At 37.6% G+C, this 25,018-nt stretch overlaps 1 protein-coding gene across 3 annotated transcripts in view; it reads right to left on the bottom strand.

The window, feature by feature from the left end:
* The window catches only part of ctrip (E3 ubiquitin-protein ligase ctrip), an 894,611-nt gene that overhangs the window by 146,023 nt on the left and 723,570 nt on the right, over positions 1-25,018 (bottom strand). For all 3 annotated transcript variants that reach the window (XM_090377644.1, XM_090377653.1, XM_090377662.1), the window contains 2 exons: positions 19,052-19,205; positions 17,307-17,405 (listed from right to left, as the gene is read on the bottom strand). In XM_090377644.1, the coding sequence (XP_090233770.1) occupies positions 17,307-17,405; positions 19,052-19,205 (253 nt within the window). The remainder of the gene's footprint in view (positions 1-17,306; positions 17,406-19,051; positions 19,206-25,018) is intronic.

The following is a 25,018-nucleotide window of genomic DNA, read 5'->3' as shown; positions in this document are numbered from 1 at the left end:
GCGGTGATCATTCATGTATAAAGAATTTGCATATAGAGGAACCACTAAGTGGCAGTGATCACAGTGTACTGATGTGGAATTACTTAAAGATATAATTACAATCAGTGGTAAAGGAAGGGGTTTTTGCTTCCGTAAAGATGACTAGAGTGGTCTCAGACAGTTTTTAAATTCTGTACAGTGGGACCAACTGATGATGTTACCAACAGCAAATTTTAAGTGGGAAGCATTCAAGGAATTAATAGTGGAAGCTACTAAACGTTTCATACCTATTAAGAAATATTGTTCGAGGTTTAGGCCTAAATGATTATCAAATGAACTAATGAGCCTCGTGACAGAGAAGAAAAATGCATGCGATGCATATAAATTATCAGGCTACACAGAAGCCTATGATATATATAAGATAGTCTGTAATCAAGTCACAAAGGAGATTACGCAAGCGAAGGAAGATTATGAGAAATCATTGGCAAAGGATGCTAAGAAAAACAGCAAGGATTTCTTTACTGATATAAACTCTAAAAGGAAGGGGCTGAATCTGATTGGTCCACATGATATCGATGGTTCGACTGTTGATGATCCTGCTCAGACAGCAAACAAATCGAATGAGTATTTTGCATCTACATTCACACATGAGGAGTTAAGGTTTGAAAATGCCACAAGGTTATCAAATTGTAACAGGGTGCTTAATGATTTTGTAATAACTGAGAACAAAGTGGAGGAGAAATTGTTGAAGTTAAATATAAGAAAGGCACGTGGGGTGGATGGGATCTATCCAGTTATATTAAAGGAACAAGAAGGCTGAAACAAGAAGAAGAAATGAATCACTTATAAGTTTATCAAGTGGAAATCTGCTGTACACCAATGGAAACAGTGAAAGGAGTGAAGGTGGAGTTGGGTTTCTGGTCCATAAAGATTTTAAAAACAACATTTTGGAATTCAAAAGTACATCACCAAGGGTGTCAAGACTAATACTCAAGATTTCTAAGAGGTACAAGCTAAAGGTTATAATGATTTATGCACCAACATCGAGCCATGATGATGAAGAGGTTGAAGAAATGTACACTGAAATTGAGTCTTCTAGATGAGCAGAAAACCCACTACACTATTATTATGGGGGACTTCAATGCTAAGGTTGGAAAAAGGCAAAACAGTGCAGAAAGAGGAAATATAGGAAATTTTGGAATCGGTGAAAGAAATAAGAGGTTAAAGACTTGTGGAATTTGCAGAATCTCAAGGACTGTCAGTAATGAACACTTTTTTCAAGAAAAGGGTGAACAGAAAGTGGACATGGAAGAGTCCAAATGGATTAACAACTAATGAAATCGGCTTCATCCTCACTAAGAGAAGATATATTGTGAATGATGTTACCGTCCTGAATAATGTAAATGTTGGAAGTGATCACAGAATGGTAAGATGTACACTTGATATAGATGTAGGAAAGGAAAGGAAAAAACTGACTCGATAAATAATACAAAAGGTCTTTGAGATAACAGAGGAGGAGAAAAAGCAGTATGTACTGGAACTTAAGAACAAGTTTGAGCTTCTGTAGTCTGCTCAGGACCAAGATATCGACGAGGAATATTACAACTTTCTGAAAGTGATAAAGCCCAAGAAACCTATAGGGAAACAGAAATCCAAAGAAGAAAAAATTAGTCAAGAAACACTTGTCATGATGAACCGAAGACGACAAATGAAGAGCAAGAAAAACACTGACAAGGAAAAAATTGAGTATACTGAGTTATGCAAAGCCATTAGAAAGAGACTCAGAGAGGACATAAGAAGATTTAACACAAGAAAAGTAGAAAAAGCATTAAGGGAAAACAAAGGATTTAAATCAGCGGCCATGAGCAATAATACAGAAAGACAAATGATACCGAAACTGAAGAATAGCAATGGTGTACTTATAAACAGCAGAGAAGGCATAATTCAAATAGCAGAAGACTACTACAGAGAATTATACAAGGAGCGAGGAAATGATACCAGCAGTGGGAAGATGGATTGCAAAGTAGCAACACATACGACATACCAGATATTCTTCCTGAAGAGGTATTAAACATGTATTGAAGAAAATGAAGAATCGGAAAGCCCCGGGGGAAGATGAAGTTACTGTAGAGTTGTTAAAATTGGGAGAAAGAGACATAACACAAAAACTGGCAAGGCCCTTCACAAAGTGCATTAGAAAAGGTGTGATGCCTAAGCAGTGGAATAATGCAATCATAGTTTTGCTGCATAAGAAAGGAGATAAATCAGAAATTGGAAATTATAGACCAATTAACTTGTTATCCCACATCTACAAGTTGTTCACAAGGGTTATTACTAACAGATTAGAAAGAATACTTGATGAGAATAAACGGAAAGAGCAAGCTGGCTTTATGACAGGATTCTCAACTATGGATCACCTTCACGTAATATCACAGCTAATGGAGAAAGCAAATGAATATAAAACACCATCATGCCTGGCATTTGTGGATTATGAAAGGCATTTGACTCCATACAGCATAAGGCAATGTTTCGGGCACTGGAAAGACAAGGCAGAGATGCCCCACATATTATGATTTTGAAAAAAATATATGAGAGTGCTACCTCCTTTATTAGACTAGACAAAGACAGTAGGAAATTTAAAATCGAGAAAGGAGTTCGACAAGGGGAGACAATATCTCCGAAGCTGTGTACTGCTGCCCTTGAGGAAGCTTTCAGAAGATTAGACTGGTCGCAGAAAGGAGTCAATGTGAACGGAGAGTACCTAAACCATTTACGATTTGCAGATGACATTGTGGTTATAAGCCACGATCCCAAAGAATTAGAGGAAAATTTTAATCAGTTATGCACAGTTAGTAAGGATTTTGGACTAAAGATGAATATGGCTAAAATAAAGTAAGGATGAACAAGTATGCCATGGAAAGGGAAATAATAATTGAAGATGCAGTAACTGAAAAGGTGGAGTCATATACTTATCTGGGACAAGTTATTAGCTGTAATAATGATAAATGGCTGGAAGTCAAGACAAGAATAAATTTTGAATGGATAGCATTCAGGAAATATAGTCACATACTGAAGAGCAATATCCCAGTTTGTCTGAAACGTAAAATAATGAATCAATGTATACTCCCCACCATGACTTATGGAAGTGAAACTTGGGCACTCACCAAAAGAATGGAAGAGAAGCTGAGAACTACACAGCGAAGAATGGAACAAATTATATTGGGATTCAGACTGTTAGATAAGAAGAGAAATACTTGGATTAGGCAGCAAACTCAAGTAAAGGACATTCTTATCAAAACTAAACAACTAAAATGGTCTTGGGCAGGACATATAGCTCGAAGACATGATGACAGATGGACTAAGAAAATAACAGAATGTTATTTTCTTAGTCCATCTTAGTTTCTTATTTTCTTAGTACCCATCTTATTTTCTTAGTACCCAAGAGGAGCTAGAAGAAAACCTGAAAGACAAAAGCGGAGATGGATAGATTGCAAAGTAGCAACACATATGACATACCAGATATTCTTCCTGAAGAGGTAGAACATGCATTGAAGAAAATGAAGAATCGGAAAGCCCCGGGGGAAGATGAAGTTACTGTAGAGTTGTTAAAATTGGGAGGAAGAGACATAACACAAAAACTGGCAAGGCTCTTCACAAAGTGCATTAGAAAAGGTGTGACGCCTAAGCAGTGGAATAATGCAATCATAGTTTTGCTGCGTAAGAAAGGAGATAAATCAGAAATTGGAAATTATAGACCAATTAACTTGTTATTTAACATTGAGATGGATAGATGAAATTCATGAGTTTTTGGGTAGTAAATGGAGGGCCAGTGCTCAAAACAGAAGGAACTGGAAAGTTGCTGGAGAGGCCTTCATCCTGCAGTGGATTGAAAATGGCTGATGATGATGATATTAAAGGAGGCGGCGAAGGAAGTAAGCAAACTCTTAGCCATAATTATGAGAGCATCCTTGGACTTGGGAGGTCCCCACGGACTGCTGATGTCCAAATGTGTCCCCAATTCACAAAGGGGGATCGAAGGGTGACAAGTAATTACAGACCAGTTAGTTTAACTTCTGTTCTGGGTAAAATAATGGAGTCGCTGGTTAAAGGTGCATTGCAGGATCATCTAGACAAGACTGTAGCAATAATTTAGACACAGCATGGGTTTGTTAAGGGAAATTCTTGTCTGACAAATTTGATTTGTTATTATGATGTGGTTACAAAGAAACTGAATGCAAAAAATAATTTTGATATCATATACTTGGATTTCAGGAAAGCTTTTGACACTGTTGCATATGGAAGACTACTGTACAAATTAGAGCAGATTGGTATTAAGGGTAAGTTGCTACAATGGATAAAAGAATGGTTGAGTGGGAGAACACAGAGGGTGGTAATCAATGGGTGCTGCTCTTCGTGGACTAATGTTATTAGTGGAGTCCCACAGGGTTCGGTGTTGGGTCCAATGTTGTTTTTTTGTATATTTATCAATGATATTGATGAAGCTATATCAGGTTTGTATCGAAGTTTGCAGATGATACAAAGGTTGGCAGGGTTGTTAATGACAGTAATGGCAGTGTGTTACTGCAACAGGATCTATAAAATTGGGCAGATGGGTTGAGAAGTGGCAACTGAAGTTTAACTTTGATAAATGCAAAGTGCTGCATATGGGTAGAAGTAACCCCAGAGAAACGTACCAACTCTGTGGTACTACACTTAAGGTGGTAGAAAATGAAAAATACCTGGGAGTAATTGTGCAGTCAGATATGAAGTTTTCTGAGCAATGCAGACAGGCTGCCAGGGCAGGTCATGGGGTTTTGTTAATGATATATAGGAATTTTGCTAGCACGGAAAAGGAGGTGATTATCCCTCTGTATAAGGCAATGATCAGGCCACACCTTGAGTACCGCTGCAGGCCTGGAGGCCTCATTTCAGGAAGGGCAACAAGATTGGTGAATGGAATGAAGGGATCGTCTTACCAGGAGAGGCTTAAGTTCTGAAAATTGCAGCATTTGGATATTAGGCACTTGCGAGGTGATCTGATTGAGGTGTATAAGGCCTTGAATGGGTTGAGCACGCTGAATTTTGATGGGATTCTTCCACTTGTTCAGATTACGAACTTAAGGGGGCATAAATTGAAATTGTGCAGATGTAGAATAGATGTGCTGAAATTTGCCTTTAGCCAGTGGGTGGTTAATTGCTGGAACAAACTTCCATCTGTCGTGGAAGTTGTTAGGTTAAATAAATTTGAGGAGGAACTGGACAAACATTTAGAGGGGATTGTTTTGTAAATTTTTTTTTTTTTTTTTTAGCTGATGCTGTATAATCTCATACACTTGCTTTATTGCATCAAATGCCACTACTACTACAAGTGGAGACATACCATTAGGACTCTGAGCATTCTTAGCATCAAGATTGTTCAAAATCCTTCTGATATACAGTAAACCCACGCTATTCGCGGTTGCTGATTTAATATAAAATGAAACCTAAAAAAAAAAAAAAAAAAAAAAAAAAAAAATGTGAATTTTAAAGCATCATGAACATTTTCGGTCGTAAAAAAACATCGGCGTGGCTAAAATTATCTTTCCCGGTCAAAACAGCGCTCAGTGGGTGGGGGGAGAGGGGTGACAAAATCGTGAGTGTGGATGTTTCTCGCTAATCCTTGTTCAGTATGTGTTATGCGCTTGTCATGGAAGGTTTCGTTGTTTCCTTTTAATTTATATAAATTGAAGCTTATAAATTGAACAAATTTATCAATTTATAAATTGATATGCTTCCAAAAGTGATAAATCTACCGTTTTGCAGTGTAAAACAGACTTTTTCGAGTGTGTTAATGGAAGAAAGGGACTTTTTTTGTGGACAAGTTCTTTCTAACCCGTACAAAAATATCGCTACGAATAACATGGGAAATGTGAAAAGATTAAAGAAGGTGATGACTAGTGAATAAAATTGAGTTATTAGATAAAATTTCTAATGGTGAAAGTGTCTCCTCAGTGGCAAAACATTATAAAATCAATGAGTCACCGGTACGATCAATTAAGAAATCGGAAGAAAAAATCCGCCGTAGTGTCCGTGAAAATGCGCTAACTGCTTCAAAAATTTGCTCTGTAACTCGTGATGTTAAATTAGAAAAAATGGAAAGGCTTTAAATCAGCCAAAAAAAAAAAAAAAAAAAAAACCACTTCCACTTCACCCCTCTGTTCGTTCAAAATACCTGTCCAGCTGAGCCTTAAACTTATTTAGGCTATCAACTTCCACGACAAGGAATGGAAGTCTGTTCCACCAACCAACCACTCGCTGGCTAAAGGCAAAATGGGCAAAAGTTGTGGCCAATAGTTCTGGCAAGAGACTAGAATGCTCAAATACCATTTGGACAAATTAATAACTGCATTACAGTTTGTCTATATTACAATAATGTTCATTTTGGCATTTAGTATTTTGTTAATTTCACTCATTACGTCGGATTTTTTATTTTAAACTCTTATGAATTGTTTAGTTTGGTTTGCTTTTGCACGCATAACATGATCTGAAAGGGAAATGGACCATTCCCTGCAAGTAGGCTTTTATTTTTGGCACAATAAACCCGTGTCTGTCATGTAAAAAATTTATTACATCACTGGTTCTTTTGGCATATTACTTTATCTCATTAAACCATATAGAGAAAACATCCATTGCTCTACTGAAGTAAAGAGAACTTTTGTGAAGTGTGACAGTGGGTTCAAGCATTTCAGCTTGTTTTGAAAATGTTCTAAAATTCACTGTAAGAGAATCACCATCTGTCAAAAAAAATATAAATAAATAAAATAAATAAATAAAAAATAACTGATGATGCATTTGGCAAACAGTAATCCACACAGTAACAAGATTAGGATGCATGCCTTTACTTCACGCAATACCCAATAATCATATTTGTTGACTTCAGGGCCATATTTATAAATAGCGTTGGGCCTTAGGATAGAGGGGCCTCACAAAGCCTGTGTAATCTCAAATTTTTAAAATCATTTCTTTTTTTAATGCCCTGATCTAAACTAGGACCTACTTGTACCTACCATGTATACAGAGACAAGTGAAATTTACTGAAAGTGTGGTGACTCAATTCTCCAAAAGAACAGATTAATACTAGAATAAAGGAAAATCACTCTCTCTTAATCCTCTAATAGGGTGTAACAGTAGAACAGGTTGACCACGGCGTGTCATCTGCACGGGGAATATGCCTTAATCTTTCCCATTGGCCATGAACACGAGAAAGCAGTTAACCGGCGAGACTTCTCGGAACAGTATGTGAGAAAGGCAGTTGTAAATGTGTTACGAACACCACTAAATTGTGGAATGTTAATCCTTTTAGCTCTTAATTCGTGCTTTCCATAGCAGCAGTTCTATTGCCTAAAGGCCAAAGGTGCAAACAATGCGTACCCAGGTCTCTTGCAATCGGTTTGTTATATGGAAATTATATTTGTTCTACAGAAACTATTTTAATTGGACCATACATGGATTTGAGAATCTATATACACAGAGACATGAAAATTGTAACATTTAGTTTAATTGTTGATGTGCCAAGTTAAAGTATGATACGTATGAGGGCACACACTGAAGTAAATATAGGTATGTATTTATCTCTCTGAAAGTAGTGCGTTTAATAAATTTTGATTCTGTTGTAACAGTAAATTTAAATATCATATCCATGTAATGCTATCTATTGTGATTGTGGCATACGTTTCCCTTATTGAAAGCTTTTTGTTTTCACACTTTTAAAATATGTACTGATTCAAGTGTTAATCTTTTATATTGAATCAATATCATTATCAGTTATATTACCCTTAAGCTGTTACTATAATCTCATTTGAATTAAAAATCTGAAATTGTCAATAAACAATAAATGAAGCAGTAATTAAAACAATGGTATATTATATATTTATAAAGGCATTAATCATAATAGCAGCAATTATGCCAAAGAAGAAACTGCTTCAAATATTGAGTATATGTAATATATTATTAATGATGGACTTAGATCGACATTTCTGAACGTTGAAACAATTCTGAAAATATTTCTCACAATGCCCGTGACAAACGCAAGTGATGAAGGTCTTTTTCATCAGATCACATTAATGTTGTGTGTTTATTTTAAGAGATGTTCAATTATTATTATTAATAGCCATATGGTGCAGCATAAGCCTCAGGCTTATGCTGCACCAGGAAAAAAAAAAAAAAATTCCCAAGTTACCCTGAGAGAGAGAGAAGAGTAAGGGAATCATATTGACATGGAACTAATGAAACAAATTTAGTCTGAAGAAAATTATTAGCATTAGCATTAGTAGAGGCATTTGATGCAAGAAAGCAAGCTTATGCAGCATCAGCCAAAAAACAAAAAAAAAAACCACTTCCACTTCACCCCTCTGTTCGTTCGAAATACCTATCCAGCTGAGCCTTAAATTTATTTAGGCTATCAACTTCCACGACAAGGGATGGAAGTCTGTTCCACCAACAAACTACGCGCTGGCTAAAGGCAAATTTCCGCTTGTCTATCCTACATCTGTCTTTTCTCAATTTGAATTTATGCCCTCTCAGGTGATTATTCTGAGCAAGAGGAAGAATCCCATCAGCATTGAACATGTTCAAACCATTCAAGGCTTTTTATACACCTCTATTAGATCACATCGCTGGTGCCTAGTCTCCAGACACTGTAATTTGCAAAACTTAAGCCTTTCTTCGTAAGAGCACCCCTTTGTTCCATTCACTAATCTTGTGAATGGAACTCTTCTTCTTGAAATGAGGCCTCCAGACCTGTATACAGTACTCTAGGTATGGCCTGACCATTGCCTTATACAAGGGAATAATCACCTCCTTATCCCTACTAGAAAAATTCCTGTATATCATTGACAATACACCATGTTTGTTTGTTTTGTTTGAGTTTATTGGCGCATCAGCAACTGAGGCTATAATGCGCCAAATACCGGTCATATGTAAAAAATTAAAATATTCAGTGACCTAAGTAGTTAGGCCACCATGTCCAGATGTATAATAGCAAAGATATAAAAAATAAACCAATAAAGACGTAACAATAACATAAATTTTATATACAATTAAAAACTTTTATTGATTTAAAATAGCTAAAAACAGCAGACACGTTGTCATTGTCGGATAAAATCTGACTGAGTGTATACGGCTCAGTCAGATGGTTAAAAGCGGTAGAACGAGTGCTGCTAAAATCTGGACAGTCAATTAAAAGGTGTCTGATCGTTAACATTGTGCCACAGGACACACACATAGGAGGGTCATCAGCCCTCAGACAATACACCATGAGCTACTCTTGTAGCCTGTCTGCACTACTCAGAGAACTTCATATCTACCTGCACAATTACCCCCAGGTCCTTTTCATTCTCTACCACTGTCAGTGTAGTACCACAGAGTTGATACGTTGCTGTTTCCCATATGTAGTACTTCACATTTGTCAATGTTAAACTTCATTTGCCACCTCTCAGCCCATCTGCTCAACCTTTCCAGATCCTGTTGCAGCAGCATAGTGTCAGTAGTGTCCTTGACAACCCTGCCAACTTTTGTATCATCTGCAACTTAGACATTAAGCTTGATATACCATCATCAATATCATTTATAAATACAGAAAACAATAATGGACCCAACACTGAACCCTGAGGGACTCCACTAATAACATTAGCCCACGACGAGCAGTGTCCATTGATTACCACTCTGTCTTCTCCCCCTCAACCACCCCTTTATCCATAGCAGCAATTTGCCTCCAATGCCACCCTGCTCCAATTTGTGCAGCAGTCTTCCATATGCAACAGTATCAAAAGCCTTTCTAAGATCCAAGTATTCCCTGCATCTAGTTCTTTTGTGACTGCATCATAGTATCCAATCAAATTGGTCAGGCAAGACTTCCCCTTAACAAAACCATGCTGTGTCCGAGCTATAACTGAAGTCTTGTCTAGATGATCCTGCAGTGCTTCTTTAACCAGTGCCTCCATTAATTTTCCTGGAACAGAAGTTAAACTCACAGGTCTATAATTACTTGTGTCAGCCTTTGATCCTCCTTTGTGAATTGGGGTCACATTTGCACATCTCCAGTCTACCTGCACAATTACCCCCAGGTCCTTTTCATTCTCTACCACTGTCAGTGTAGTACCACAGAGTTGATACGTTGATACAGGGGAGGTACCCTGAGTCCTAGGAAGCCTTCATAATTATGGCTAAGGGTTTGCTTACTTCCTTTGCTGCCTCCTTTAATATAACTGGATAGATCCCATCCACCCCAGGTGCCTTTCTTGTGTTTATCTTCAACAATTTCTCCTCCACTTTACTCTCAGTTATTACAAGATTCTCTATGTTACTGCCAGAGTTGAATACACCTCTGGCATTCCCCTCGCTGAATAACTCCTCATGTGTGAATGTTGATGCAAAATATTCATTTAGTTTGTTAGCTACCTGAGCACTATCATCTACAGTTGACCCAGCGATATCAAGTGGACCAATCTGATTCATCCCCTTCCTTCTAGAGTTTACACAATTAAAGAACTCTTTGCTGCTTTTCTTTGCATCCCTTGCCAAAGATTTCTCATAATCTGCTTTCACCTGCCTAATCTCCTTTGTAACTTGGTTACAGATCAACTTGTATCTATCATAGGCTTCTGTGTCACGTGTTAATTTGTATGTATCCCATGAATTTTTCTTCTCTTCCATATGTCTCATTAGTTCATCTGACATCCATTTAGGCCTAAACCTTGAACAATATTTCTTAGTTGGCATGTAAAGCTTAGTAGCTTCCAAGATAAGTTCTTTGAATGCTTCTCATTTTGAATTTGCTGTTGGTAACATCACCAGTTGGTCCCACTGTATAGAATTTAAGTACTGTCTCAGACCATCGTAGTTGCCTTTGGAAAGATATTTTTTTAAAAAGGATTATTGCTACTGTTCAGCTTTTGAGTAAACTTGATTTAGGATTTAGGGATAGTAATGACAAAATTTATATGGAATGTAGTGATAATTACTTAAGTTGCCTAGAATATTTGAGTAAATTTGATAATTTTTTAATAAATCACAGAAATGTATGCTAATTGTGGACCTGGCAAAACCAATTACCTTTCACATAAACCTGTGATGAATTTATAGAAGTGATGACAGAAAAAGCTAAAAAGGTATGGTTTCTGAAATTTTAAAAGCTAAATATTTTCTATTATTGTTGATTCAACCCCTGACATTAGCCACGTTGATCGATTAATGTTTATTATAAGATACAAAGGGTACTAGGAAAGTTTTGCAATACAGCTTTGTTTATTTAATTTTTTCAAAGTAATTTCCTCTACATTCAATACACCTCTCCATCCTCCGAAACCAATCTTTAAACCAGTTCTGCCAAGTTTCACTAGGGAGTAAAGCACACTCGTTGTCCCAAGCCCGTAGAAGGTCCTCATCACTGGAAAACCGTCTCCCTTTTAGCTTCATTTTCACATGCGGGAACAGTGCAAAGTCGCAGGGAGCAAGGTCTGGCCTGTAGGGAGGGTGCTCGAGAAGTTTCAGTCCTGTCGTGGTCAAATATTCGGTGCAGGCTTTGGCGCGGTGAGCTGCAGCATTATCGTGATGGAGGTACCAGGTGTCCATTCTTGACTTTGGCCGCAGGTTCTTCATAGATCCAATGACTTTAGGCAGGCATTGTTCAGTATACCACTAAGCTGTGACTGTCTTCTGCGTGTCCAAAACGACATGTTCCACAATTCCACTCGATTTGAAAAATACAGCTATCATTTTCTTCTTTACAGATCGGGATTTTCTGACAATTACGGGTGTGTCGTCATCATCAAAGACCCAAACTTTGTTTTGAGCCTTGGTCGGCAGATCGTAATAGTACAGCCAAGTCTCGTCACCTGTCACGATGTTGTTCACATACCGAGATTGTCCCTTATCAAACTTTTTTAACATCTCCCGGCACCAAGTCACACGTCGTGTCATCTGCTCTTCAGTCAGTTGATGCGGCACCCAGAAAGAACAAAGTTTCTTCACATGAAAATGATCTTGCAGAATCGAACGAATTGCTGGTGCATTTAGGCCCAAAGTATCCTCTATCTGTTGGTAGGTCACTCGCCTGTTTTCGTCAAGCATTTTCCTCACAGCAGTAACGTTTTCCTCCGTAACTGACGTTCGTGGCCTTCCTGGCCTCTCAGAATCCTCCAGAGTGAAATTTCCCCTTTGGAATTCTCTATACCACCTGAATATCGTTGTACGATGTGGACAATCATCATCTAGTGCAAGAGTCATTTCTTCTAAGCACTGGTCTATGGTTAAACCACGCACGAAATTATACCGCAAAACTGTCCTTATCTCATTTCGTGACCACGATGCCATCGCAAGCACTTTACACTCTCACTACTAATGAATAACTGAGACCATCGACTTGGCGCGGCGGCTACTATGCACGTATGAACACGTCTCAACATGCAGCAACGAGCAGCTTCCTGTGATTCATTGTTGCGTCATATTGCAAAACTTTCCTAGTACCCTTTGTACATATCACAAAATGGTATCATCATCAAAGAATGATTTTTAGGTTTCCTTTCTATAGAATATAACAATGTTGAATATATAGAAAAAACTATTTTAAATTATTAGGAGATTTATGAGATTTATCTGATATTATAAACTGCAAAGGACAAAGTTATGGTAATGCTTCACATATGGCAGGAAGTTATTCAGGAGTCCAAGCCAGATTGAAGCAACATAGTTCTACTGCATTTTATGTACCATGCACTAGTCACTCTCTAAATTTAATTGGAACTAATGCAGTTGAACTTTGTTCTACTGCAGAACATTTTTTCCACTTTATACAAAATGTTGTATAAAGATGATCACAGTGTGCTGAAGTGGGATTTACTCAAAGAGGTAACTACCGTCAGGGGTAAAGGAAAGGGTTTTTGCTTCCGTAAAGGGGAGTACAGTGGTCTCAGACAGTTTTTAAATTCTGTACAGTGGGATCGACTGACGATGTTACAAACAGTAAATTCTAAGTGGGAAGCATTCAAGGAATTAATCGTGGAAGCTACTAGACTTTTCATACCGATGAAGAAATATTGTTCAAGGTTTAGGCCTAAATGGTTATCAAATGAACTAATGAGACTCGTGACAGAGAAGAAAAATGCATGGGATGCATATAAATTATCAGGCGACGCAGAAGCCTGTAGCAGATATAAGCTAGTCTGTAATCAGGTCACAAAGGAGGTTCGGCAGGCAAAGGCGGATTACGAGAAATCTTTGGCAAAAGATGCTAAGAAAAACAGCAAGGATTTCTTTACTTATATAAACTCTAAAAGGAAGGGGCTGAATATGATTGGTCCACTTGACATCGATGGTTCGACTGTTGATGATCCTGCTCAGATAGCAAACAAACTGAATGAGTATTTTGCATCTACATTCACACGTGAGGAATCATTACAGTTTGAAAATGGAAGAAGGTTATCAAATTGTAGCAGTGTGCTTAATGATTTTGTAATAACTGAGAGCAAAGTGGAGGAGAAATTGTTGAAGTTAAACATAAGAAAGGCACCTGGGGCGGATGGGATCTATCCAGTTATATTAAAGGAGGCGGCAAAGCAACTAAGCAAACCCTTAGCCATAATTATGAGAGCATCCTTGGATTCAGGGGAGGTTCCCACGGACTGGAGATGTGCAAATGTATCCCCAATTCACAAAGGAGGTTCGAAGGGTGACACGAATAATTACAGACCAGTTAGTTTTACTTCTGTTCCGGGTAAAATAATGGAGTCACTGGTTAAAGATGCATTGCAGGATCATCTAGACAAGACTGCAGCAATAATTCAGACACAGCATGGGTTTGTTAAGGGAAAGTCTTGTCTGACAAATTTGATTGGTTATTATGATGTGGTCACAAAGGAACTGGATGCAAAAAATAATTTTGATATCATATACTTGGATTTCAGGAAAGCTTTTGACACTGTTGCGCATGGAAGACTACTGTACAAATTGGAGCAGAATGGTATTAAGGGTAAGTTGCTACAATGGATAAAAGGATGGTTAAGTGGGAGAAGACAGAGGGTGGTAATCAATGGGTGCTGCTCTTCGTGGACTAATGTTATTAGTGGAGTCCCACAGGGTTCGGTGTTGGGGCCACTGTTGTTTTGTATATTTATCAATGATATTGATGAAGGTATATCAAGCTTAATGTCGAAGTTTGCAGATGACACGAAGGTTGGCAGGGTTGTTAATGACAGTAATGGCAGTGTGCTACTGCAACAGGATCTAGATAATTTGGGCAGATGGGCTAAGAAGTGGCAACTGAAGTTTAACCTTGACAAATGCAAAGTACTGCATATCTGTAGAAGTAACCCCAGAGAAACGTACCAACTGTGTAGTACTACACTTAAGGTGGTAGAAAATGAAAAAGACCTGGGAGTAATTGTGCAGTCAGATATGAAGTTTTCTGAGCAATGTAGACAGGCTGCTAGGGCAGGTCATGGGGTTTTGTCAATGATATATAGGAATTTTGCTAGCAGGGAAAAGGAGGTGATTGTCCCTCTGTATAAGGCAATGGTCAGGCCACGCCTTGAGTACTGCGTACAGGTCTGGAGGCCTCATTTTAGGAAGGATGTAGATTTGCTTGAGCGTGTACAGAGAAGAGCAACACGATTGGTGAGGGGAATGAAGGGATCCTCTTACCAAGAGAGGCTTAAGTTCTGCAAATTGCAGTGGCTGGAGACTAGGCACCTGCGCGGTGATCTGATTGAGGTCTATAAGGCCTTGAATGGGTTGAGCACGCTGAATTCTGATGGGATCCTCCCACTTGTTCAGAATACGAACCTACGGGGACATAAGTTCAAATTAAGAAAGGATAGATGTAGAATAGATGTGCAGAAATTTGCCTTTAGCCAGCGGGTGGTTAATTGCTGGAACAAACTTCCATCTGTCGTTGTGGAAGTTGATAGGTTAAATGAATTTAAGGAGGAACTGGACAGGCAATTGGAGGGTATGGTGTGATTTTTTTTTTTTTTTTTTTTTGGCTGATGCTGCATAAGCTCCTACACTGCTTTCTTGCATCAAGTGCCACTACTACTACTACTACTACTACTACAAAATTTATATAATTTTTTTTCTGCTGCCCCAAGAAGATCGAATGTCTTAAATCAATATTTAGGAAGAAATTCACTAACACTGAAAAATTGAAACGATACAAGATGGTCTGCTAGGGTTGATGCTGTTTCAGCTCTTTGAAATGGTTATAAATTAACAAAAGCCTTAATTAATTTATTAACAAGCGAACATTAAAGACCAGTAGCGCACCTAGAATGTACTAAATTAATATAAAAAAACTGTTGAGTATGAAACTGCATTACTTACTGTCCTCTGGGATAAAACATTAAATAGCTTAAAATCATTACAAGATCCTGCAATAAATTTATTGCATGGTTCTGATCTTTTGAAATCATTACATGGATATATTCTGCATATTAGAAACGATTTTAATATTACTGAAAGAGAAGATAAATTATTAACTGACGAATGGCAATACAAAGATAATAAAAGTCGAATTAAAAAAAGAAAAACTATGTGCGATGAAACGAGAGATGGAAATGAAATAATTTTAGAAGGGAAAGAAATTATTATCAATATATTTAATGTTGTTTGTGGTAGATTAATTGCTGAAATAAATAGATGAACAGAAGTATACACCAATATTTTAGATACTTTTAAAATTTTTATAAATCTTGATTTAGATGAAACTGAATTCAACACTAATATTGAAAAATTAGTAAGTATATATAAAAATGACACTGATTCGGAAAACTTTAAAGCTGAAGTTAATCAATTTTTACTGTTTATTAAAGGAGAAAATAGTATATCATTAATAATGGATTAAGATCTACATTTCCCAACATAAACAATATTAAAAATATTTTTAACAATACTGATTAGTAACGCAAGTGGAGAACGGCCATTTTCTGTTCTCAAACAAGTTTAATTCAAGATAAAATGGGCAATTTGTGATTGTTATTTATTGAATCTGAACTAGTAAATAACATTAATTACGATGATTTAATAGATATTTTTGCCAAGGCTAAGTCCAAGGAAAAAATATTTATGCAAATAAATTATATGAACTCATAATTTAGCTATTGCATTGCTAGTTTATAATGTACCTGCTATTATTTACTGCTGACAAACAAAATGTGAATATTTTTATAACATTTTTGTAACACAATTTTGATATTGTTTTTGTAATAAAATTGGTAATTACACTAATTTGTCGTACTTATTTGTGTATTATACTTCATTGTTGTTGGGTTCCCCCATAACTCGGTTTTTATGGTGCAGGCGACCTGGGTTAGATTCCAGTGGGGTTCCAAATTTACGGTGTTCATCCAGCATCGTGATGTGAAATGAGGAGCTACTTGTGAAAGGGCAGTGGAAGCTGGTCATGACAACACGGCGATGGAAGTCGATTCACCTGACCATGTGATGACCCACCAAAGTTGTGTGGCTGATCATCATACCCTCACGGGCTGTTGCAACATAGAGTATTCTTCTTTATATTCCGCAGTATTACAATGTTTGTGTTTAAACGGATCGGTAAAAATAATTTTTTTTTTTTGGTCTCTGGTATCTTTAAAGGGGGCTCAACAGGAGTTTAGCACCTCAGGCTCCTGAGAAGTGTAAGTAAAGACCTGGCTGACTTGGCCATTCAAGTAGAAATGAGCCTTACTAGATGTGAAGAGTGAATTTACATTAAAGATGTTAAGCATGTTTTGACAGTGAAATAATTTGTTTTTGTAATGTACGGATCCATGGTTTAAGCAAGTTAAAGCTTATACAGAAACAACTGTAGATGCTAGTGAAAGATTCTCCAGACACTGGAACATTTGTCTATGCTGTTACCATGTAGAAATCTATTTTAAATGTGGATGGATTCTTTGAACACCTCCTTCAGTGCAGAACTTGTTTCATTATTGTCCAGAAAGAACTTTAATTAAAATGAAGTCGCAATTTTAGGTTTTTCAGAAAAATTCTACAGTAATTAACGTTCCAATAATCTTCAACCTGAAACGAATATAAAAGTTGACTGCTGTAAGACAAACAGCAGCACAAATTATTTAAGTCATCAACTTATTATGATTAATAGTGATTAACTTATTATTTCTTATATTTCCATTTGCTAAGAAGGTAATGCAAAAAAAATCTTCTCCCCTCGCCCATAATATCTATACTACCAGAGGAAGTATTATGGTTTAAACATACACACAAGTGCAGATTTTCATAAAGTATTAATGTATTTTCATACTAATAATATCTAGCTCCACTTGTGCCTGACCTACCTCACTCTCATACTGTATCTCCAAAAGAGCACGAGAAGTGCCAAGGTCTTGCATAACAATTTCAGCCTGCTTGAGCAAGTCATCTCGGGCAACTGTGCGCTGTGAATATAAAAGAAGAATAATCATTAGTTGCATACTAAAAGAACACTATGGCAGGTTATTAATGTAATAAAAGTAGTATTTCAAAAACTAAAACAAAGTCGGAAAGAAGGCACGTATCCAATGATTATACTATGGTATATAGTTGAAATAACAATCCAATCATAAGATATGGTGGAAATATGATAACTACATTGGGACCCATCTTCAGCTGCAAAGCACCCCACTTCCACTTAATCAACCTTTCAGCAGCCAGACTGATTTAGGTCTACTGACTTTTTACTGCCTGCCTTAGGTACACAGTGTACAGCTACATCACCATCAAACACTGTCTTTTAACACCTCACCTGCCATGATTAAATGCTATATATAGCATTTCTTGATACTATCACCATCATCCCTTTCTTTATAATAATACTCAAAATAGATAGAACATTTTAGTCGATGAAGCTGGTTATGTCCAAACAAACAACATCATCAAAAGGTTATTCTATTATTTGTTTAAAATATGAGACCCTGCTATAACTGATGTCTGTTCACAGACTTTAAGTCTTGAATCATGTACCAAGTGGTGTTGAAATAGGCAGTCTAAATGGTACCTTGTATTTTAAATAAATAACAGAATAGTTGTATGGATAATTGAAGGAAACAGGATTCTGCTTGATATGTAATGAGACTGACATTGGTAAATCCAATTAAAGGGATTAAAACCTGATTCAGATTCAAAACCTTGTTGAAAGGGCTGGTCAAAATCCTATCAGGTCAGCATTGCAAGAGTGATTTAGTATAAACTATGTATGCTATTACAATGGTAATTTAATAAATAAGTAATAAAAAAAGTAAGCAATAAACTGCAAGCAAAAACAATAGTCATAATACATTTGAAAGACTGGCAGTAAATTAAGCCCTTCAACAATCAATTAAGTTTCATTCCTCTCCACTTGATTGCATCATTTGTTTGTCACCATCAGTTCCAAAATGGCTGCACACACAGTGGTGTAGTTTAATGTGTTTTATGATGATGTTTGATATTTGCAGGAAAGTGACTGAAATGAATCAACTGACTTCATTGTATGGAATAAATGTCTCTTGGAAATGAATATTAATGGCAGGACAGCCGATCCATCATTAATATAGATGACAATATTAGCCACACTGATGGCATATACTCGTGTTCTTCATTACTGAAGGATAATGAAGAAAACTAGTAAACAATGCAAATGTAAGAAAACACTAGTAAATAAACATTGAATAAAACAGTTAACAAAAGGCCATGTGTACTCAAACATGTGCGCGCGCACACACACACACACACACACACACACACACACACACACACAAAAGATTGTTAACAACCTCTGCTTTGGTATATTTCAATCACATCAAAAGCATCTCCAGGTTTCGGGTATAGAATGAAGATAATAGTTACAAAATAAATAACCATTTGATGTGGTGCATACAAGGTAGGATCAAAAACACCAAATAAGAAAAATTTTCTTTAAAATTTTGTAAAATTAGTTGTAAAAGTTGGGTATTATTTCAAGGTGCATATTATTTGGTATCTAGAGATATCAATTAAATTTTTTACTTTCAAAACTGTATATTTCATTCATTCTTAAATACTATACAATCAACAAAAATGTTACCTTCCTCCGGTCTAGTCTGGGAGTAACCCTTTCACTACTATCACTACTGCTGAGTTCTGGAGTCATGTCCAGAAGCCTCTGCAGGGCTCTATCACGATCGAATGAAGTTACATAAAAAAGGAGATGTCTCGTCTCAAATGGAAAAAGGAATGGGCTGAAAGAAATTAAAAATTCAGAATTAAATGCATGACAACTAGAACAATATTCAATTTCTACAATTTCCTTATTTCAATTTTTATATTATTCAACTGGAAGTTTATTTATTCTTTACTTTTCACTAATTTTGTTTGTATAATGATCTTTGGAGAATACATTTATGTCATAATAATGAATTTTTTCATTTTAGAACAGTCTTCTGCAAGTTTTGCTAATCACAATTATGGAAAAGGAATAAATACTATAAACATCTTACTAAGCAAAATTATAATTCTGCAGTACAGTAATATATATACAGTGCATGCCACTTACTGTCATCACAGATAACATTTTCACTTTTATAAAGTCCAGATCAGATGTATACGAATGCAAAGAGAAAAAATGTTTATTGTAATTGGCACTTTGTTTTTTGTTATCATTTTTTCGCCATTTTATGGTTTATGCATGGGTATGTGTCCAAGTTACTGCAGTTGCTTTGTACAGTTTGTGCGTTATTGGTGTCATCACTCCATGAAAGTAGTGTCTGTACTTCCACCAATCTGAACATTTACCCTTTTCTAATTCTTGATTTTAATATATTTTTTTGTTTTTAATGGGTAGTATGGATTTCCAGAAACATTATGATAGTGAAATCAGAGTATTTTACACTGCTTGATTTTCATAATTTCTTTCCATCCACTTCCATGTTTTTACACGCACATTTCTTATTTGCATCAATAAACACTGAACAGCTGCATTCTTATTTTTGGTTATTGCTAACCACTTATCATATAAAACAATCTGACTGTTTTATTTCAATATGAATGAGCAATAAAGTTGGAAATACACCACAGTCACATTATATATAAAGGCATATCTTAATTTGCACTGTAGATGAATTCTTGAATAGTTTAAAATTTAAGTAAAACACTGGTGTGCAAAACTTAAGGACCAACACTATTTCTAAAGGTTACAACCACAAAATCTTTACTGAACTTAAGGTACTCTTCACTGATGAGAGTAGATTCATTCTCAGTAGCAATTCTGGCGAGAGGTGGGCACAAGGTATCGCTCTGCAGGCATCACTAAAAAGGATCGATATGGTGGCCGAGGTGTTCTCGTCTGGGGAGGCGTTATCTTGGATGGACGTACACAACTCCAGATACTGGAAGGCTGTATTATAACCGGTGCACGCTTATACTGAGGTAATCCTTCCCCATGTGCATCTTTTCCAAGGTGCTATTGGCCCCAAGTTCGTGTTTATGGATGATAATGCCACACCCCATCACACTGCAGCTGTTATGTTTTTGGAAAGTGAGGACATTGTTATTAGGGATTGGCTAGCCCATTCCAACAATCTAAATCCCATCAAACACACATGGGATGCTCGGAGGAGATGCCTAGTCCACACCAATCAAAAAATGTTCCGCAGCTGAAGATGGCGCTGACAGAGGAATGGATGATGTTAATGCAAGAAGTTATCAAAAATATTGTTCTAAGTATGGACAGGCGTTGCAAAGCCTGCATCGACATTAGGGGTGGCCATATCTCCTACTGAGGACCACCTCTTTCCTTTGTTCCATCTTTGGCAGTGATGCATCTGTATCATGGCAGCCAGTGCTATGCCATTTTTGAATCAAGTCCCTCTGTACTGTTTTGTTTCTGTTGTGTTGGTGTTGTTTCCTTCATTTCTGTACCTAATGAGGTTCCTTTGGTATGCTTTTCCCATATCCAGGCCACTCCTATGAGAAGCTACAGGTGAAAACCTGACTGGACCTTAAAATTTTGCACACCAGTGTACATATTATTTTTACAATAAACTAAAGTTCCATTAAAATACTTCCACTTAGGGGAAATTGAATGGCATTCCTTCCTTGCACAATTTTTGCCATTTTAAAACTAATATACAGGGTGTTTCAGTTAAACGTTTCAGAACTTCTAAGAGGGGTAGGGTACATCCTGACAACTCGAAATCATATAGCAATGTGGGGTCGGAAATGCTTTCCTGAAGCGGTGTTGTACACAGAAGCACCATAAAGAAAAGAGACCGTAAGTGAGAAATCGTTTTAATAATACATGAAAAGAAGCAAAAGGTACATGGATTAAAGTAAGTGTTCGAAGTTTCTTCCACGGGCTACAATGCACGCCTCACATCTCCGACGCATGGACATCCGAACATTCTGGAATACTCCAGGCGAATTTCGAATTTCTTCGGCAGCTACTGCGATTCTTGCAACCAGCTCCTCAGCATTGTCAACAGGGGTGTCATAAACTAGCGATTTCATATGACCCCAGAAATAAAAATCAAGACATGATAGGTTGGGTGACCGAGCAGGTCAACGCACGGGACCACCACGTCCGATCCACTGTTGACCAAATGTGACATCCAGGTAGTTACGAACATCTCCGCTATAATGGGCAGAGGCTCCATCGTGTTGGAACCACATTGTCTGTTGCGTCGATGCAGAAATCTGTTCATCTCTCAAAAGTTGTGGCAATACTTGCTGCAGAAAGATCACGTAGATAGGTCCGGTTAGACGACATGGTAACAGGTAAGGTTCGATGAGGTGATCTCCCATAATACCGGCCCATTCATTGACCGAAAATCGAATCTGTGCTGCACGACGTCGCACGACGACTTCTGTGTACAACACCGCTTCAGGAAAGCATTTCCGACCCCACATTGCTATATGATTTCGAGTTGTCAGGATGTACCCTACCCCTCTTAGAAGTTCTGAAACGTTTAACTGAAACACCCTGTATATATATATATATATATATACACAAATATATATATAAAATATTATTTTAGCTGTATGTGTCCTGCTGGAAGCTGAAAATAATTTTCATCTCTTGGTATTTCCTATTCCCACTTCAACTGACTTTGTACTGCTTGAACCATTTGTTTATCCATGTTATCTTTAGTTTGTTGGCAAATTTCTTCTTCTCTGCTATCTAGGTAGAAATGAGGAATTGCCACTTTATGATGAATCACTACAATTGATGAGATATATTAGCATTAGCATTAGTATATGCATATGATGCAAGAAAGCAAGCTTATGCAGCATCAACCAAAAAAAAAAACAACTTGCATTTCACCCCTCCGTTCGTTCGAAATACCTGTCCAGCTGAGCCTTAGATTTATCTAGGCTATCAACTTCCACGATAAGGGATGGAAGTCTCTTCCACCAGCCAACTACCCGCTGGCTAAAGGCAAATTTCTACACATCAATCCTACATCTGTCTTTCCTCAATCTGAATTTATGTCCTCTCAGCTGATTATTCTGAGCAAGAGGAAGAATCCCATCGGCATTGGGCATGCTCAAACCATTCAAGGCTTTACACTCAGATCACCTCGCCGGTGCCTAGTCTCCAGACACTAATTTGCAAAACTTAAGCCTTTCTTCTTAAGAGCAACCCTTTGTTCCATTCACTAATCTGATTGCCCTTCTCTGTACTCGTTCCAGCAGCTCTACATCCTTCTTGAAATGAGGCCCCCTGACCTGTATACAGTACTCAAGGTGTGGCCTGACCATTGCCTTATACAAGGGAATAATCACCTCCTTATGCCTGCTAGAAAAATTCCTGTATATCATTGACAAGACACCATGAGCTACACTTGCAGCCTGTCTGCACTGCTCAGAGAACTTCATATCTGCCTGCACAACCACCCCCCCAAGTCCCTTTCATTCTCTACCACTGTCAGTGTAGTACCACAGAGTTGATACGTTGCTCTGGGGTTGCTGTTTCCCATATGTAGTACTTTACATTTGTCGTCGTTGTTGTTATTTGGTTTTAAGGAGCATTAGCAATTAAGGCCATATTGCTCCGGGATATGAGGTTGTCATTCCCTGACCTTTCAGCATTTTCCATATTTGGTGGTGACGGGCTCGAACCCCGGTCTAATCAAGAAGCGAGTGCTACGCACTGCTGCTCCTTCCCACCTGGCTACGGGAGGTGCCTTTACATTTATCAATGTTAAACTTCATTTGCCACCTCTCAGCCCATCTGCTCAACCTTTCCAGATCCTGTTGCAGCAGCATAGCGTCAGTAGTGTCCTTAACAACCCTGCCGACCTTTGTATCGTCTGCAAACTTAGACATTAAGCTTGATATACCATCATCAATATCATTTATAAATACAGAAAACAATAATGGACCCAACACTGAACCCTGAGGGACTCCACGATGAGCAGTCCACTGATTACCACTCTGTCTTCTCCCCCTCAATTATCCCTTTATCCATAGCAGCAATTTGCCTCCAATGCCACACTGCTCCAATTTGTGCAGCAGTCTTCCATGTGCAACGGTATCAAAAGCCTTTCTAAGATTCAAATATATAATATCAAAGTTATTCCCTGCATCCAGTCCTTTTGTGCCTGCATCATAGTATCCAATCAAATTGGTAAGGCAAGACTTTCCCTTAACAAAACTATGCTGTGTCCGAGCTATAACTGAAGTCTTGTCTAGATGATCCTGCAGTGTTTCTTTAACCAGTGCCTCCATTAATTTTCCTGGAACAGAAGTTAAACTAACAGGTCTGTAATTACTTGTGTCAGCCTTTGATCCTCCTTTGTGCATTGGGGTCACATTTGCACATTTCCAGTCCATGAGTATCTCCCCTGAGTCCAAGGAAGCTCTCATAATTATGGCTAAGTGTTTGCTTACTTCCTTTGCTGCCTCTAATATAACTAGATAGATCCCATCCACCCCAGGTGCCTCTTTTATGTTTATCCTCAACAATTTCTTCTCCACTTTCCTCTCAGTTATTACAAAATAATCTAGCTCACTGCCAGAGTTTACTTCACCTCTTCCCCTTCTTGAATAACTCCTCATGTGTGAATTGAGATGCAAAATACTCGTTTAGTTTGTTAGCCACCTGAGCAGGATCCTCAACTGTTGAAACATCTCCAGTGGACCAATCTGATTCATTCCTTTTCTTCTAGAGTTTACATAGGTAAAGAACTCTTCTGTTTTTCTTTGCATCCTTTGCCAAGGATTTCTCATAATCTGCCTTTGCCTGCCTAATCTCCTTTGTGACTTGGTTACAGACCAGCTTATATCTATCTTAGGCTTCCATGTCACCCATTAATTTATATGTATCCAGGAATTTTTCTTCTCTGCCATATGTCTAATTAGTTTATATGACATCCATTTAGGCCTAAACCTTGAACAATATTTCTTACTTGGTATGTAAAGCCTAGTAGCTTCCAAGATAAGTTCTTTGAATGCTTCCCATTTTGAATTTGCTGTTGGTAACATCATCAGATGGTCCCTCTGTATAGAATTTAAATACTGTCTCAGACCATTGTAGTCATCTTTACGAAAGCAAAAACCCTTCCCTTTACCCCTGATGGTAAATCCCACTTCAGTACACTGTGATCACTGCCACCTAGTAATTCCTTTATCTTCAGATTCTTAATGCAAGAAGAATCACTACTGATAATCAGATCAAGTGTATTACTCCCTCTAGTTGCCTCCCGAACATGCTGATGTTGAAAACAATCATCCAGTAAATCCACAAAAGCCTTGCTAGTGTGTGAGTGACCAACCCACAAATTTCAGTCAATATCTGGGAAATTAAAATCCCCCATTATAAGATTCTCTGATTTACTGGCCCGCTCTATTTCCCTGTACAGTTTCTTATTATATTCATCAGTCATTAGGCCTATAACACACTCCTACTGTCAATTTTGATCTCATAATGCTTATGTTACACCAAACTGATTCGACACTGCACTGTCCAGTGATGTCGACTGGCTTCACTCCCTTCCTATCCTGTCTATCCTTTCTGTACACATTGCACTCCCCAAATTCAAGTTCTGCATTCCTT

The sequence above is a fragment of the Mastigoproctus giganteus genome, chromosome 1 (assembly GCF_048544385.1).
Source record: "Mastigoproctus giganteus isolate SK-2022 chromosome 1, ASM4854438v1, whole genome shotgun sequence".
Taxonomy (NCBI): Eukaryota; Metazoa; Arthropoda; class Arachnida; order Uropygi; family Thelyphonidae; genus Mastigoproctus; species Mastigoproctus giganteus.
Note: the sequence above shows the minus strand (reverse complement) of the source record. Positions and strands in the feature narration are given on the sequence as shown.